This window comes from Peromyscus californicus, unplaced genomic scaffold, assembly GCF_007827085.1.
Source record: "Peromyscus californicus insignis strain IS unplaced genomic scaffold, ASM782708v3 Scaffold_7__1_contigs__length_154581171, whole genome shotgun sequence".
NCBI classification, from domain to species: domain Eukaryota; kingdom Metazoa; phylum Chordata; class Mammalia; order Rodentia; family Cricetidae; genus Peromyscus; species Peromyscus californicus.
Window position 1 is genome coordinate 109,510,302 of NW_026294595.1, and position 15,220 is coordinate 109,525,521.

Genomic DNA, 15,220 nt, shown 5'->3' on the forward strand with positions numbered 1-15,220 from the left:
TGTACCACATTTTCTTTATCCATTCTTCAGTTGAGGGACACCTAGGTTGTTTCCAGGTGATGGCTATTACAAATAAAACTATATTAGCATATTTCATTTTGGAAGGAGTGACCATTTTCCCATGTTCACACAGCTAGTAATTGGTACAAGTGGCTATTTAAGAGACATTACTCAAGTCAAACACCTGTCCTTTCCAGTATAGCAAGCCTCAGTGCCATAATACAGTTTCTAGGGAATTTGGAATATTTGTATGTGCCTGCTTTAGAGAGAGAGAGAGAGAGAGAGAGAGAGAGAGAGAGAGAGAGAGAGAGAGAGAGAGAGAGAAACTTCCCAGATCCGTGTAGTAAGTCAGAATTCTAACATCAGACTTCCTGGGGGTCAATATCAGTTCCCAGCTCTGTAACCTAGAACACAGTCCAGAATTTTGGGGAAGCAAAACACAAGCAGCAAATGAAAACACATCCACAGTTGAGACTAGAGAAGAGGTGAATCCTTGCTTGCTTTTAGCTACCTTTCTTCACTCATCCAGTTCAGGACACAGCCTAGGAAATGGTGCTGCCTATGGTGGACTGGGTCTGTATCAGTTAACAATGGAGGCGGTCTCTTACAGATATGCCTACAGGCCAACCTGATGTAGATAATTACTCAGTGGAGACTATCAACCAAAATGATTTTAGGTTTTGTGGACCATTAAACTAATCATGACAAGGAGTTAATTATTTTATATGGCAGGTCAGCTAAGAGTAACACTAAGGATTAACCAATAAAGATATGTATTATGACACATATCAGAAAGTCTAGAGATGGTTTAGAGGATTAAAGAGTCCAGGAAGGAACAATGCTTTTTTTTTTTTTTTTTTTTTTTTTGCATCTTTCTATTCAGATGTGAGAAAGTAGGAGAAGGAGGAAGAAGAGGAAGGGCAAGAGGAAGAGAGAGAGGGAGGAAAGGTGATGCAAATATGAGACATTCCCTCTAGAAGCACCCAATCTTCACTCTGTTGGTTAAATCTGGCTCCCTTATGAACCCTCTCCATCAGTTACCAAGGCCAATGGAGGAAAATAGAATGATTATAATTAGTTTCACAATTCATTCACTAAGTGTGGTTGCCAGCGAAACAATTTAGGGTTTGCTTTTAAGACGAAAAGGGTGGAGATGCTGACAGATAGCAAGGATTTCATTATGGAGTGCTGGGAAGTGTTCAGCTCAATGCTTTGGCCTGAGGTTCCTCTAGGGTCCCTTTTAGGGAACAGCCAAGGTCTGTCTTGACTTTCTAAGGCACTCCAACAGGTAAAACTTTCTGCTCAATAATTATTCCAGTGGGTGACGAAATAATTGATGGAGAAACAAGAAAAGGAGAGACCAGACTGGAACAGAACAACCCGGTAGGGCATGTTGAAAGTATAATTGAGAAGGTCTGGAGCCCTGGAAGCAGAGCCTTACTGCAGTCTTTGACAGCAAAGACCAATGTGAACATGACAGCATTGCCCCCGTGAGGTAACTAGTGGGTCAAGGCCACTACTTTGAAGGAACATGGGTATCAGATTCCTGTTGTACTTTGGCAATGCAGGACCAGAATGAAACAAGACAGTCTTGCAATTTTTTTTTTTTTTTTTTTTTTTTGGTGGCAAGTTGCTCCAAGAAAAAAATCAAGACCTCCAAAGATGACAGGAGTTTGGAGTCTTAATTATGATAGTTCCAAGAATATCACTGGTGATCCATTTTACTTTCGATAACCAATCTGTCATCTGGCTGTCTGTCTACATATGTATATTTAAGTGGTACTTGGGATTCATACCAGGATTCTCCGTGTATCAGGCAGGCGATCCAGCACTGGGACGCACCCTCCTTATCCTTTCAGGTGTATTTGGTAGTCTTTTGACCGAGTTTATAAACTTTGGCCCACAGCGACCTGGGAACTAAGCACATGGAGAAAAAAGACTGAGAGTAATGTTTCTCTTTTCACACGTGCGCGTCCCCGAACACATTCTTTTGTACCATAGTATAGGTGGGTAGGTCGGAGGGCAACTTGGGGAGTCATTTCTCTCCTTCCACCACGTGGAGTTTAAGGATGTAACTCAGGCCATCAGGCTTGCTGACTGGCTAAACCACTTCGCCAGAGCCTCTTCATCATATTGTTTCTTCTTTTCTAAGATCAGCCTTTATGGTAATCCTTATTACAATAAAATTCATTCATTTTATGTGTCTGGTCTTATGAGGTTTGATAAATGTAAACACACCGATACAGAATGTTTCCATCATTCTCAAAAGGTCCGTCTTTTATGCCAATCTTTGCCCACCCCTGGCCAGAGGCACCGACCTGATATTCTTTCTGTCACCACAGAATACCTTGCCTACAGATCCTACAGACTTGCTGCACACCGTTGTCCCGGGTTTTCTCACCAAGTTTAATTTTTGTACACCCATGGGTATGTTCTTGAGTGTCTGTCCCTTCTTATTATGGGATAGTATTCTGGTTTGGGGTACACATGTACATACTAAAGTTTGTTTCTCTAGTCACCTGCTGCTTGACATTTGCGATTTTCAGTTGCCTTTAACATGGCTGGTCAAGTCTGTATGTTTTGGGTTCTCTTGAGCAAAAACTTAGAATTTCTGGATTATGTGGTAAGTAAACGTTTATAAGAAATTACTTTGTGAAGTGGATTTACCACGTTATGCCCCACCCTCCACCCCTGTGATGGAAGCAGGTTCCAGTTGTTCCCCATCCTCTCAAACACTTGACATTCTCAACCTTGGGAGTGAAGACAGACATCTTGTCACCTGTGTTTCTGTATAACCCTCACCCCTCCCCGCGCCCCACACCTTCTATCTTCCTTGGAAAATAAAATTGTTTCCCCTTCCCCCCAGATGAACTTTTAATTTTCAAAACACTGTTCTCGGGCCATCCAGACAAGCACGCTGCCAACTTTCTGGCGGGGCGAGGTTTCTATGGAGTTCTCGATTGAAACCTCTCAAGTGCTTCTCTATATAAACAATAACCCTGTCTTTGAAAGGACAGGAGAGCACCAGTGAGAAGGAAAGCTGACGGCTCTCCCTCCGCCCCCCTCCCGCCCCTCCAACGTCCTTCTTTTCTTTACTTGTAGGTTAGGATCCGATAAGACACCACCCAGGCTCGCGCCCAGGTTCCCCGAAAAGCCCCGGGAACACCAGCGTTGGCACCAGCACGGGGCATGCTCAGAGGGCGCGTGGCGCAGACGTCGGCTGCAGTGGGGCCCGGGAGCCAGGAGGTGCCGCTGCGTCCCCACTTCCCGCCGCTGACCCAGCGCTCAAAGTTGGGCAGCGAGCTGGGGGAGGAGGACCGCGAGCGAGGGTGGCGGAGCAGGGGCGGGAGGAGCGGAGGGAGGAGGGGACCGGAGCGTGTCACTCGCGCGCTCCCTCTGGGCACAGAGGATGTGCTGAATGGTGCGCTTCGAGGCGGCGGCCAAGCAGGATCCGGCGGCGGGCGGCTCGCACTGCCCGGCTCTGCTCCTTCGCGTCTTCCGAGGCACCACAGCCACCGCGGGCTCTCGACCCTGCGTCCCGCCCGGGGCATGGCCGGCTGCTGCGCCCTCGCGCGTCCCGCTTGCTGAGCGGTGCTGGCCAGAGGTGCGGAGGCCAAGAGGCCGGGAGGCCGGCAGGCGGCGGAGCCCAGAGCCTGCTGAGCCGAGAGCCGAGCCCGCCCGTGCCCGGAGCTCCGCGCCCCATCCCCGCCGCGCTCACCCGGGCTGCCGGGGACCCCGATGAGCTCAGATGGCTGGGGCTCAGCCCGGAGTGCACGCTTTGCAACTCAAGCCCGTGTGCGTGTCCGACAGCCTCAAGAAGGGCACCAAATTCGTCAAGTGGGATGATGTAAGTGAGGGGTGGCGCGGTGGGGAGCGGGCCGGGCACCCGAGGGCGGGCTGCGTGGGGGTGGGGCGAGGGGCGCGTTATGCAATGGGGCGCTGGAACGGGCGCGGGCAGCCCGGGGCGCACAGGTTGCCAGCTGCCAGGGTGGGTGGCAGAGGGTGACAGCTTCGCGCGCGCTCTCCTCCTCCTAGGGTGTTTGGAGTTGACATCCTTGCTGGGTCTGGCCAGAGCCTCCTGAGAGATTTAAGTCTTTGGGGCCAGTGGAGCTGGAGAGACAGGTTTTACCCAGTGTCGGGTCCCTGAGAGTTTGGAAAGAGCGTGAAGTTAGGACCAGCTGGATAGCGCTGGAAAGAACTAGACGCACCCCTCTTGGCTGGCAGGCTAAGGATCCCTTTTACCTCCTTTGCCCTCTTTGAAGAAGGAATCCCTACTACCCAGGTCCAAAACCTTGCAGTTTACCGCTAACCCTTGAGCATTTTTATGCTGGCCACGCGGCAGAAGACACAGCGGTACAGCCGACAGGTGGTCGTTGATGCCAAACTTCAGCGCCTGGCTCCGGAGTGAGGGGCCTTGGGAAGGACTGGGGAGGGCACACTAAAGGCGGATTGGTGAGCAAATGAGGGGCTGTTAGGGCTGAGGAACGCAGAATGGGCCTGCGGAGAGGGCCAGGTTTTGAGAGATGAGCTTGCTGACGTCTTCACTTGGAAATAGACTCACAACTTCACCCTATGATCTACTTGCACCCTTTGCTGTATAGGACAGATCCTGTCCAGCCTTGGGACTCCACTGCTTCACCTACAGTCCAGATCCCAGGACTTCCCATGACCTCTCCCTTTCCTCTACCCTAGTTACCTTAAGAACACTTAAAGAATTCTTACTGAAAACGCAGATGGGATGCACATTATACTATCAATTTAGCTTCCTGGGTGCCATCCAAAGGGGTTGGTAAGAACAACTCACCTGAATAAACCTGAGCTGTCAGGATCTAAAGAAATTCAAGTCCTAATGATGAATACATCTCTTATCAGGAGCAGCTATGGGAGAGTGAACTGGTCTTCTCACTGAGAAGGTTTCCCACCTCGTAAATTACAGCCTGTTATCCTCCTGGGTATTTTACTTTAATCTTCTTAAGCCAATTTCCAGTGTCTGAAAACAATTTAAATATTCCAGGTAGTGAATCCAATTACTTAGCTGAGTGCATCTGTGCCTATATTTTGTCCAGTTGGAAGCGCAAACTGAACTTGCCGGAGGAGCCACAGCCTCCTTGAAATCTCTTGCCAATTATTAAATGATGTAGGCAAGGACGTAAACACGCCCTCTTTACCAGGGGCTTTGCACTTTTCTCCTTTCTGTCCCAGTCTAATTGGACCGGATGCTGTTATAAATGGAATAGAGTCTAAATAACAAATCCAGACACAGATGAATTATTTTATGTCAAGAAAACAAAAGGGAAGTGCAGTTCAACAAGTAGAATGTTCTTGCCCATCTAGACATACTTAAGTAAAGAGCTGTTAAAATGGTGGATCAGGGAAAGAGAGGGAATCAGCAGAGAAGGGGAGAGGAGAGGAGGGAACAGTCCCAGAGTAAAAAAGGGGTCGTTTTGGCTCTAGAATTCTTTACTAAACTCATGGTTTTTAAACTATATTTTAAGTAATCCTCCATGAATTCTGGTTTGTGAGAAAATAACACACTGAGAAGGAAGGCTATAGATAACCAGGTGGGTGATTCGTGTTGCATGTATTTATGTAACAAACATTTCAAGCTCATTCGTCAGTGCCTGTCTTGAACTACATTTTGGGGTGATGGAGAAAGTAGGTAAAATCTCTCCTGTTACAGACTGGGCACACTATAGAAGAGACCAAAATCATCAAAACACTGATGAGAGAGATTGAATGATGCTCTGGGAGTAATGGAGAAGCCACTAGTCAGCCCTAGGAGAAGGGGGAGGTGGGAAGCATCCTCCCGTCACTACAGCACTGAATTTCTGGGGAGGCTCCTGCAAAGGAGGCAGGCACTTTGGAGAGATCTAGAGTATCCTTAAAGAGAAAACAGACTGCACCCAGAGGATGAATTAACTGGACTTCAGAGGAGTGCCCTGCAGGCACTCTGGCTCTCTTGCTTTCTGTGGTCTGTGCACTAGGAGGCATCCAGACTTTCTTAGTATTATTTGTAGACCCTAAGCACCCCCTCTCTAGTTTTCCTAGGTTGTATTTCCTCCGTTAGAACCAAGCCAGTTTGATCTGGTTGGCTGTTTCTAATGCATCTATATGAAGCTGTGCTTGTAAGACAAAGAAAACCAAATCTTGGATCCAGGGTCTGGGTTCTGTCATCTGTTAGCAGTGTGACTTTAGGCCAATAATCACATTGGACCTTTGTTTTCTTTTGTACAAAACTGATAGTGCTACATTTCCTATACATTTAGTGTAATAGTTTGTAGGAAGCCTCTGTGATCTGCTTTCTCCTCACTTCTCCCCCCAGAAGCATCCAGAAGACCTGGTAGTCCTGGGATTGCTGGGTCTATCCTGTTTCTCATTTAGCTCTGGAGAAGGGCTTGAGAGTATTCCTTTCTCACAGGGCAGTATTTAATGTGGTGGCTGCTGCTGCTTGTCTGAGAAACAACACTCCATATATGTCCAGGGGGAAGGTTTGTGAATGAACTGTTACTGTGTTTTCTTAGCCTACGTAAATGTTCACTGACTTACGAATTTAATTTTATCTCTATGCTTACATTTTGAGAAATTTGTCATCTAGGAATTGGGAACACTCCAGTGGCAGTATTGTTAGATAAATAACCCTAGAGGGGGTTATTTACTGAAACATCATCAATACTCAGATTAGAATGAATAACTCATATTAATACATTTCGTTTGAACTGTTGATAGGTAATGAGTGAATAATTCTACATTCTTTGTTTCCTCCCTCCCTCCCTTCCTTCCTCCTTTCCTTCTTTCCTTTTTTCCTTCTCTGTTCCCCAGGTTTGAGAGGGTCTCTGGTTTGATTTTGTGTCACTGAGCTATGGAAGTTTCCCTCTTTTAACTTTTGGCACTGTCTTGGGGGAATGCTCCCTGTTTCTACCCCAAGGGAACATCCCATTTCCTTGTCTAGAAGAAAAATAAATGCTTCAAACAACTTAGAAGCCCTTTGTACACCTGCTTTGCTGTGAAAACAGTAGAATCCCATTGTAAAGAGGGAGTGTGGGCAAATCCCATGGAGTTTTGCTATCCGCTATCCCATTAGACAGCACAGTGCATACTAAGAATTGAAAATGATGTGTTGGGGCTGTTTAGGGTTGTAAAGTGCTATACAACATAATCAATAGTCCTGTTTTGCCAACCCCCCATATTGAATGGGAGGTGTCATCTAGATAGTACTATGCCATGCACAACTTGTTGACTCTTTACTGAAGTCCTGGTGAGGTTGTGGATGTTCTAAGGATGATTGTCACTGACAGGCACTATCAGATGACAATAGGTTTCAGATGACTAAGAGCAGTAGCTGGGGTCTGCAGGCACTCTGTAGTACTGAGCCAGACACTTGCTGTCTTATGAAGGAAGATCTGGGAGTCCTTAGAAGTGAGGGAAGTTTTGGAATCTTGTGAGATTTTAAACTAACTGTGGACATGATGTAACATCAAAGCTGACCTTGTGTTCCTGAACTTGTTGAAAGGAGAAAGAGCTGACTTATTGTGGCTACTTGTTTACTAATAGCAGCAAATAAAGTAAATTATAGCATTTTATTTTGTATTTGCATATGACCGGATTAAAGGTGGGACATGGTCAATCCTTTGAACTGTGGATGTTACAGGAGATCTATGGTGAGGTAGACTGTGGAAGGTAATTCATGGTAGCTAGGGAGCCAGGGGGATTATTACCAATTTGACCCATTTTTTTCTTTGAGTTTTGACTTCTGTCTGGATTGGTGTTGTGGGGCAAAATTTTTTCTGGGAAGACGCTACACACATATCTACTCACCACAGATAGGAAGCCTGGGACAGACCAAAGTACGTATGCCACCCAAGTCCAACTTGGCGAATGTTACGTTTCATTGGAGTTTCTTACAGGAATGTGGGTGAAAGGTTACTTGCAGAAGCAGAAATGACGGACAGACAGCTGCATTCACCAAAGCCCACCTCAGCATGGGTGAACCTGGAGCACACTGCACAGCCTGCAGACAGCTCAGCAGCTTGGAGAGTGTTCTTTCCAAGTGACTCAGTTGCTCTAAACCTCTTTCGGGCAGCTGGGTTGGTTTCTGCTTCTTCCAGGCGGCTTGGCTTGTCTGAGAGGCCCTCTCCGCAGTCTTTATTGTTTGCTCTAGGGAGGAAGAGGCCCAGTGAATCTGGTCAGTTTCAGGGCCTTCCTGAAGCTATTTTGAATGGTCTGTCTTCTGGCTTAAGATGCTTCCCTGCAGGGTCAAATGTTTCAATCTCTGACAAAACTGCTACTCAACAACTGAACATGAGCTAGGAAAGGAAGGATTCAACACTGTGTAACAGCCCTTTTCCCCAGCCTCTGGGCTGCTGGCTTTTCAAACCTAGGACCTTATTTCTTTATCTTCTGATCTCTGGGGAGTTTTTCTTCCTCTCTCCCCTCTCCCCCTTTCTCTCTCCTCCATCCCTCCCCCTCTCCTCCTTCTCTTTCTCCTTCTATTTGGTTTTTCAAGACAAAGTTTCTCAGTGTAACAGCCCCTGGCTGTCCTAGAACTCTTTTTGTAGCCCAGGCTGGCGTCGAACTCACAGAGATACCCCAGCCTCTGTCTCCCAAGTGCTGAGATTAAAGGTGTGTGCCACCAGCCTGGCAGTGTCCTTTTTCTTTTCTCTTCTCCTTTGTTTTTCACCCTTGCTTCCCAAATTCCTATCACATTGTGTGCAAGTTGCCTAGTATATCCCAATCTCGTGTTTCTTTGCTGTAAAATGTCTATTGTATTTCCTAGATCACAGAAGAGCTACTGAACTTCATGTGTGTTTCCGTGTGTCATATCTGGCACACAGGAACCCCCAATAAAAGGGAGGTTTAAAAAACAACCGGATTATACAAGTAGAAATAGAAAAGAGATATGGATTTTGGGAAGGCATTCAATAAGATACCACTTTTATTCCACAGATGTAATTCCCAGACCTTCCTTGCATTCCATTTAATATGTGTTTCAATTGTGTATTCTGTAATTTAAAGAGAAAAAGCATGTAATTCTACCCTTTTTAAAATTTTCAGATGTTCCAGAGAAAATGAGTCTCTATAATTCAAAACAGGTTCCACTCTCTCCGAGCAAGTCAGTTTACAACCCATCCAGAAGTTTTATTTCTACATGCATACAGACACACCACACTTGTGCGCACGAACACACATGCACACACAAATAATTTCACGTGGCACATCCTGTTTTTGTAAGTGCAACCTACCATTCAGATGCCAAGAGTGCTGGGCTGAATTGTTGGGAATGTTTGAGGACGCTTAGGGGCCTAGATTTATATTCATGTCACCTGGATTTGAAACAAGTTATATCCTCCTTTGCTCCATGCCACTCAATAAAAGAACTAAATCAAGGGCCAAACAAGTTAAAAACACAGCAAAACAACACAACACAAAACAAACAAAACACCTCACACCTAAGGTAGAGTACTAAACAAAAGCTTCGCTATAACTTCAGTATTCTATAGAATCATTTCTGGTTTCTATAATGACAGGATAATGCTGACAAGATTAATTGAGGGAGCGGAGTGGAGAGTGCCATGAAGTGGGAAATCAGCAGATTCTCCTTGGAAAGGTTATGGGGAATGGAAGAAGCAGCTGAGTTGACAGCAGGTGGATCCACGTTGGCTGCCAGGTTGGGTCAGCCACAGAAGTGGAGTTTTGACTGGAAGGCACCAAATCCTCTCTACAGAGCCATTTAAACATTCCCACAGGGTCTGGGGGTATAGATCAGCTGTTAAGAGCACTAGTTGCTCTTTCAGAGGACCTGGGTTCAGTCTCTAGCATCCATGTGGTTGTTAACAACTGTTTATAACTCAGTTCCAGGGGCTCTGACCCTCTCCTCTGACTTCCACAGGCTTCTTCATGGTCATGATGCACACAGTACCCTCTCTCACACAAACAGGTGAAATGAATAAAAATTTTAAAAGTACCTTCATATGTCATTTCTTGTCTGTCAGGAACCTCTGATTTTCTATTGACAACCAGTAATGACTATAATCTAACAAGACTATACTTTTCTCTAAGTGAGATGATGAAGGTGAGCTAAGGTTGGCATCACAGTGTAGCAGGCATGTAAGAAAAAATACAAGCCATGTGTCCTGATGCATCAGTGTTCACAGAGTCTTCACTTGTCACCGACACACTCTCTAGGGACATCATCCCTGGCAAGCTTGAACACCATCCCTACCCTCTGGGTGGGTAGCTTTTTATGACTGGTAACTCCATAGATGCTTACGCCTGTTTTTAATCTACAACAGTTATTTTTATTTTGAATGGAAACTAAACCAAACCTCTCGTGCCTACAGCATTTTTATTGTTGCTGAAATTGACCCTCTCTCCAAGAGTCACAACAGCAGTGGCTGATCCTTAGTGTAGATGACCCCTGATTAGGTCCTTATCTGTCCTAAGGCTGAGTCTGGAAAGTGTAGCAGGTGTGAAGAATGGCCCACAGGAAGAAACACAGCTCCAGGAATTTAGCCCGGAGAGTACTGCACACAGGCAGTTACTGGCAGAGCACAGCAGGTTCACGGAGTGCCGTTGCCAGGATATTTTTTTCTTCCTTCCTTGTTCTTCCCTTCACGTCCGTTTCTATGCTGGAGGTTGAATTCGGGGTCTCACTATATGAAAATCAGACACTGTATCAGTTGGCTGTACCCAGCCGTCATTTTTTTTTTTTTTTGTCATTTTGTTTTTAATTTAGCATTTTATTTTTTATTATAACATGTGAAAGTTGAGGAAGAATTCACATAACACAAATTAACCATTTTAAAGGGAACAGTTCACTGGCACCCCGTGTACCAATAGAATTGCATTAACTGCAGTCCTTTCCCTTCATAACACCTGATGCAGACACTGCTCCCAGTGTATTAGCTTAATTTTTTTTTTTCTTGGCTATTAGAATATCTTGAATATTTCCGTGGAAAGTAGCCTATCAATAAATTGCTTCAACTTGTACTTACCTGTGGCGATACTTAAATGGAATAGGAACACTTTGTTTTCTTATGGCAAACCTGGTAACCTGTAGTTAAATGTTTCTTTTTCAAAAGTGTCCCGTGTGACTGTGAGTGGTAAGTTGCAGCAGAAATGGAATGGGATTGATTGCTAGCTGTTGACTGACGCTATGGGTCCCCACTTGAATACAAACCCTTGCTAGCTGAAAACATTAGTTTTCCTGTTACCTGAGCTAGCATTAGGTTCCTGCAGCCTTTCAGGTCATATCACAAATTCCATATGCACTGCAGATTTACAATATTGGAGTCCCTGATCAGAGCCAGATGGCCTGTGTCTCTGAAGCAAAGGACCTGGAGACACATTGATGAAATAATTTATTTACTCGTTGGATCCTAAGGAAACATTCAATTCTTAGAAAAATAGAGCTGAAACAGGATACACAGAATGCTGGCTCTGCAAGAGTTTTTCCTAGTCCCCTTTGATCTCTTAGAAGGTCTAATATTTCATTTTATGTGTTAATTTGAAAAATTTTGTATTCTTGAAATGTTTTAGTATGTGTATTAATTGATACTGACTAAATGCATACATCTACCAAGAAACTAAATTATTATAGATTGAGAAATAGATTATTAATATAAAATGAGAACAATAGGTAGTTGATATTAAAAGAGAATTAAAAACATCCTACATCTGTTTTCCATTTCCATGGTTTCTTTTTTAGTTCACAGTGTTTTGTTTCATTTTATTGCATCAAAGTTTTATGAGCAAGTCCAGGGGAAAAGGGATTAGTGAGTAAAGGAAACATTGTCACCTGGACTGGACATAGATGTATCACTGGACAGCACTGGGGCCTGGAGGATTCGAAGAGACAATTTTGGTATTTAAAAAAAATCATTTTTTTAGACTTACCTACATAATGAATGTCAGAAAATTAATTTTTGTTCATGTAATAAGAGGGGTTATAGGAACTTAAAAAGGAGCAATAAGTCCACAGAGCAAGTCAGCAGCAAGTGGTCCAGCTGATTGAAGAAAAATTACTGATATAAATTGTGCATTTGTGCTGCTGAATGTGGTTGAGTCTTTGCATCCATCCCCATCCACTCTTGGTAGGACTTCTAGTCACAAAAATGTCTGGGCATCTAAGCTACATGTGCCAGAATGCCTTGGTGCTGAGAGTCTGGCTTCATATTAAATTGATAAATATGAGTGAAACTTGGAGGGCAAAGGTGTGAAATAGGCCAACTCCTGACATTGTGTTGTTTCTACAGTTCTGTGAGATGCTGGAAAGCTGGCACATTGGGTAAGAGTTCATCATGTCCCTTAGAGGCCACTCTTGTCAGCTTAACTTCTCCTTTTGTCTTTATTAAATTGGTGTGTTACATCTCTGTGGTCTTTCTTGCCTTTGAAAGATACTGGAGTCATTCATGGAGACTCATCTGCAGCTTACTGCTTTGGCCTTCCCAGTGATTTTGTCAAGTGTTTGCTCACCTGTATTCATCCCTCTGTGTTCAGAATCCCAAGGAGGTTTCTGTCTCATTAACCTCTGCCAGAAAAAGTCCTGCTCTTTGGCTGAAGTTCAGACTTGCATTGAACTCACTAGTTAGCTGACACTAGACTTGAACTCACTGACCTCCTGCCTTCCCCCTCTCTTACTTACAGGCACTTGCCACCCCATCTAGCTTGTGTTATGAACATCACCACAGTTTTTTTAAAGAGATGTTCATCCATATAGCCAATGAAAATCACCCTTGAATCACATATTCAAGGAATTCCCAAATGTGGGGAATTACAGGGAAAGAAAAGATTGATTTGTCTGAAAACATTCTGCCACGAGAATGATTCATAGGGGAAAGGTAATGTTACCTCCATTGCTAAAATGAGGGAAATAGCAAATGCAGACCTACAGATCTAAATTTGCATTTAAAATAAAAGTTCCAGTTGCATCAATTATTCTGCACAGACACAATAGTCATCAGACAACTAAATGTCCTCCTACTCCTACTTCAGTGTGTACCTGGGCCTGCTGTCTCCTTCCTCTAAGCTCCTGCCCCTAAAGCACCTGCTCCTTCTTCATTTAACAGCCCTGCTCTTTCCCTAGGCATCTCAGAGTCTAGGCTTTGTTATTATCTCCACCTCACCTGTCTTTTGACAGTATCTGTTTCTCTTCTGTTGAATCTCTTCTAAGAACATACCAGTCAATATGCTTGTATTAATCAACTTCCAATTACAGTACCAAATATCTGTGATAATCAACTCATAAGGAGAATTTTATTTCTCCTTATAGTTTTAGAGGTTTAAGCATATGATAGGTTGGTTCTTTTTCCTTTGGGCAAGGCAGCATAGGAGAATGCAGCAGGGAAAAACAGATCTTCTCATTATCAGGAAGTAGAAGAGAGAGAGAGAAGGGTCCCATAGTCCTAGCCATGTCCCAGTAGGTCCCTACCTTCTGAAGTCTCCATCAGCTCCCAGTAGCCTCATTCTGGGGATGGGGATTTTAACACATGGGCTTTTAGGTGACACTGACTATCCAAACTGGAGCAAAACCTTTAGCCCCCCACGTTCTGAACATAAAAACATTGCAGTGTTCCCGGTTCTTTTTTCTCCCTCACTTTCTTCCCACTCCCACAACGAAGATGTACTTTCTCTTCCCCAGTCTCCCAAATCTAATGTTTTCACTTTTGCTAGGGAGCAGAATTTGCCCTTGAACTTCTGATCCTCTTGCCTCTAACTCATGAGAGCTAGGAGTAGAGGTGGGTAGTACCACACTCAGGTGAGATTGTGCCAGACTTGCTTAAGCAAGCAGTCTACCTGCTGAGCTGCATCGCCAGCCCTGAGGATGTAACCTCGGTTCACCATCTCTTACTGTCTACTCACACCTCCTCAGCACTCCAAAGCCTTGTTTTGCCTTCATCATTGGTTTGAAAATTTTAATCACTGCTTTGAAATTTTTCTTCTCATGGCTTCTGACCAATGCTGGGCCCACCTTCAAATGATATTGTTTGGAATCTACATAGCATCTTTTCCTACAGTACACTTTTAAAATCCTTTCACACAGTTAATATTCATGCTTTAAAATATGTTGATACATTTTAAAAGGTATTCACAGTATTATGAATTTATAATGATAAATGCTTTTGTTCTTGTCCTCATGGAGTTTATATGCCAGTGGAGGAGATACATACTTGTCAAACCAAGGTATCATTTTATTCTAATTGGGTGGTTACAGAAAAAAGGTACACATATTTATAAGACGTATGGAAGGACTATCTTTTGAGACATGCGATTAATGAGAAGACCTAGGTACTACATAGGACTTAACATGACAGACAGGATGTTAAGAAAGAGGATGTGGGGACATAATAAGGAGTCAAAGAGCACAGGACTTTGATGGACAGAAGCAGGATAAGCAAGTGGGGAGGGTGCCTCAGATAATGACGTGTGGTAGCAACAGCCTGCCTGTGTAGTGCTTTGGTCTGGGAAGTTTTTACACATAAAGTCAACAAGAAGCTATTAAACACATGGTTCTAGTGTACACATTACTGACATTTGGGGCCAGGGAATATTTTGTTGTAGGGTTCTGGCCTGCTTGTATTGTAAGATGCCTAGTAGCATATCTGATTTACCCAATAGATGCCAGAGTTGTGATGTTCTAAATTGTTTCTAGATATTTCCAGCAGTGCCCTGAGTTACAAAACTGCCCCCAGTTGAGAACTACTGATTAAAATCACAGGCCCTGTTCTTACCTGATTTAAAATGTATCAGGCCCCTCTCCTGCCTCTCTTCCTCTCTGTGTCCCTGCCCACCACAAGCATGCTAGTTTGTAAGTATATAAAAAGATATTCAACATCATTGGTTATAAATCATTGTAAATTAAAGTCAAATAGGATGGTTACTTGATACTCACCAGAGCTGTATTAAAATGATCAGTTTTCCCATGTGATAAACATGCACATACTGAGCATCTAGGTGGATCACAGGGGGTTTAGGCTTTCCTTTGGTTCCCTAGTTCAGTGTCTGACACACACTGTATGGTATTTAAAGAATCATGCTTCTGCTTTTCCTATATGTTCTGTCAAAAGGAATTCTTATACCTCCCAGTTAAAAGTAAATTTCCTAATTGAACTTTCTGCACTGGTTCCCTTCTCTATTCCAAAGCTTCATAGGTCTCTGCTTTTCTTTATTTGGAGACATTCCAGTCTTCTTGGAGCCCCAGAGGAAAACACCCATCAATGAAGAG

At 44.1% G+C, this 15,220-nt stretch overlaps 1 protein-coding gene across 2 annotated transcripts in view; it reads left to right on the top strand.

The window, feature by feature from the left end:
* Positions 1-3,431: 3,431 nt before the first annotated feature.
* Plcb1 (phospholipase C beta 1) overlaps positions 3,432-15,220 on the top strand; it is a 714,140-nt gene continuing 702,351 nt past the window's right edge. The window contains exon 1 of one of the 2 annotated variants that reach the window (XM_052724082.1): positions 3,432-3,847. In XM_052724082.1, the coding sequence (XP_052580042.1) occupies positions 3,749-3,847 (99 nt within the window). In that variant the 5' untranslated portion in view covers positions 3,432-3,748. The remainder of the gene's footprint in view (positions 3,848-15,220) is intronic. The other variant, XM_052724081.1, reaches the window with a different exon arrangement.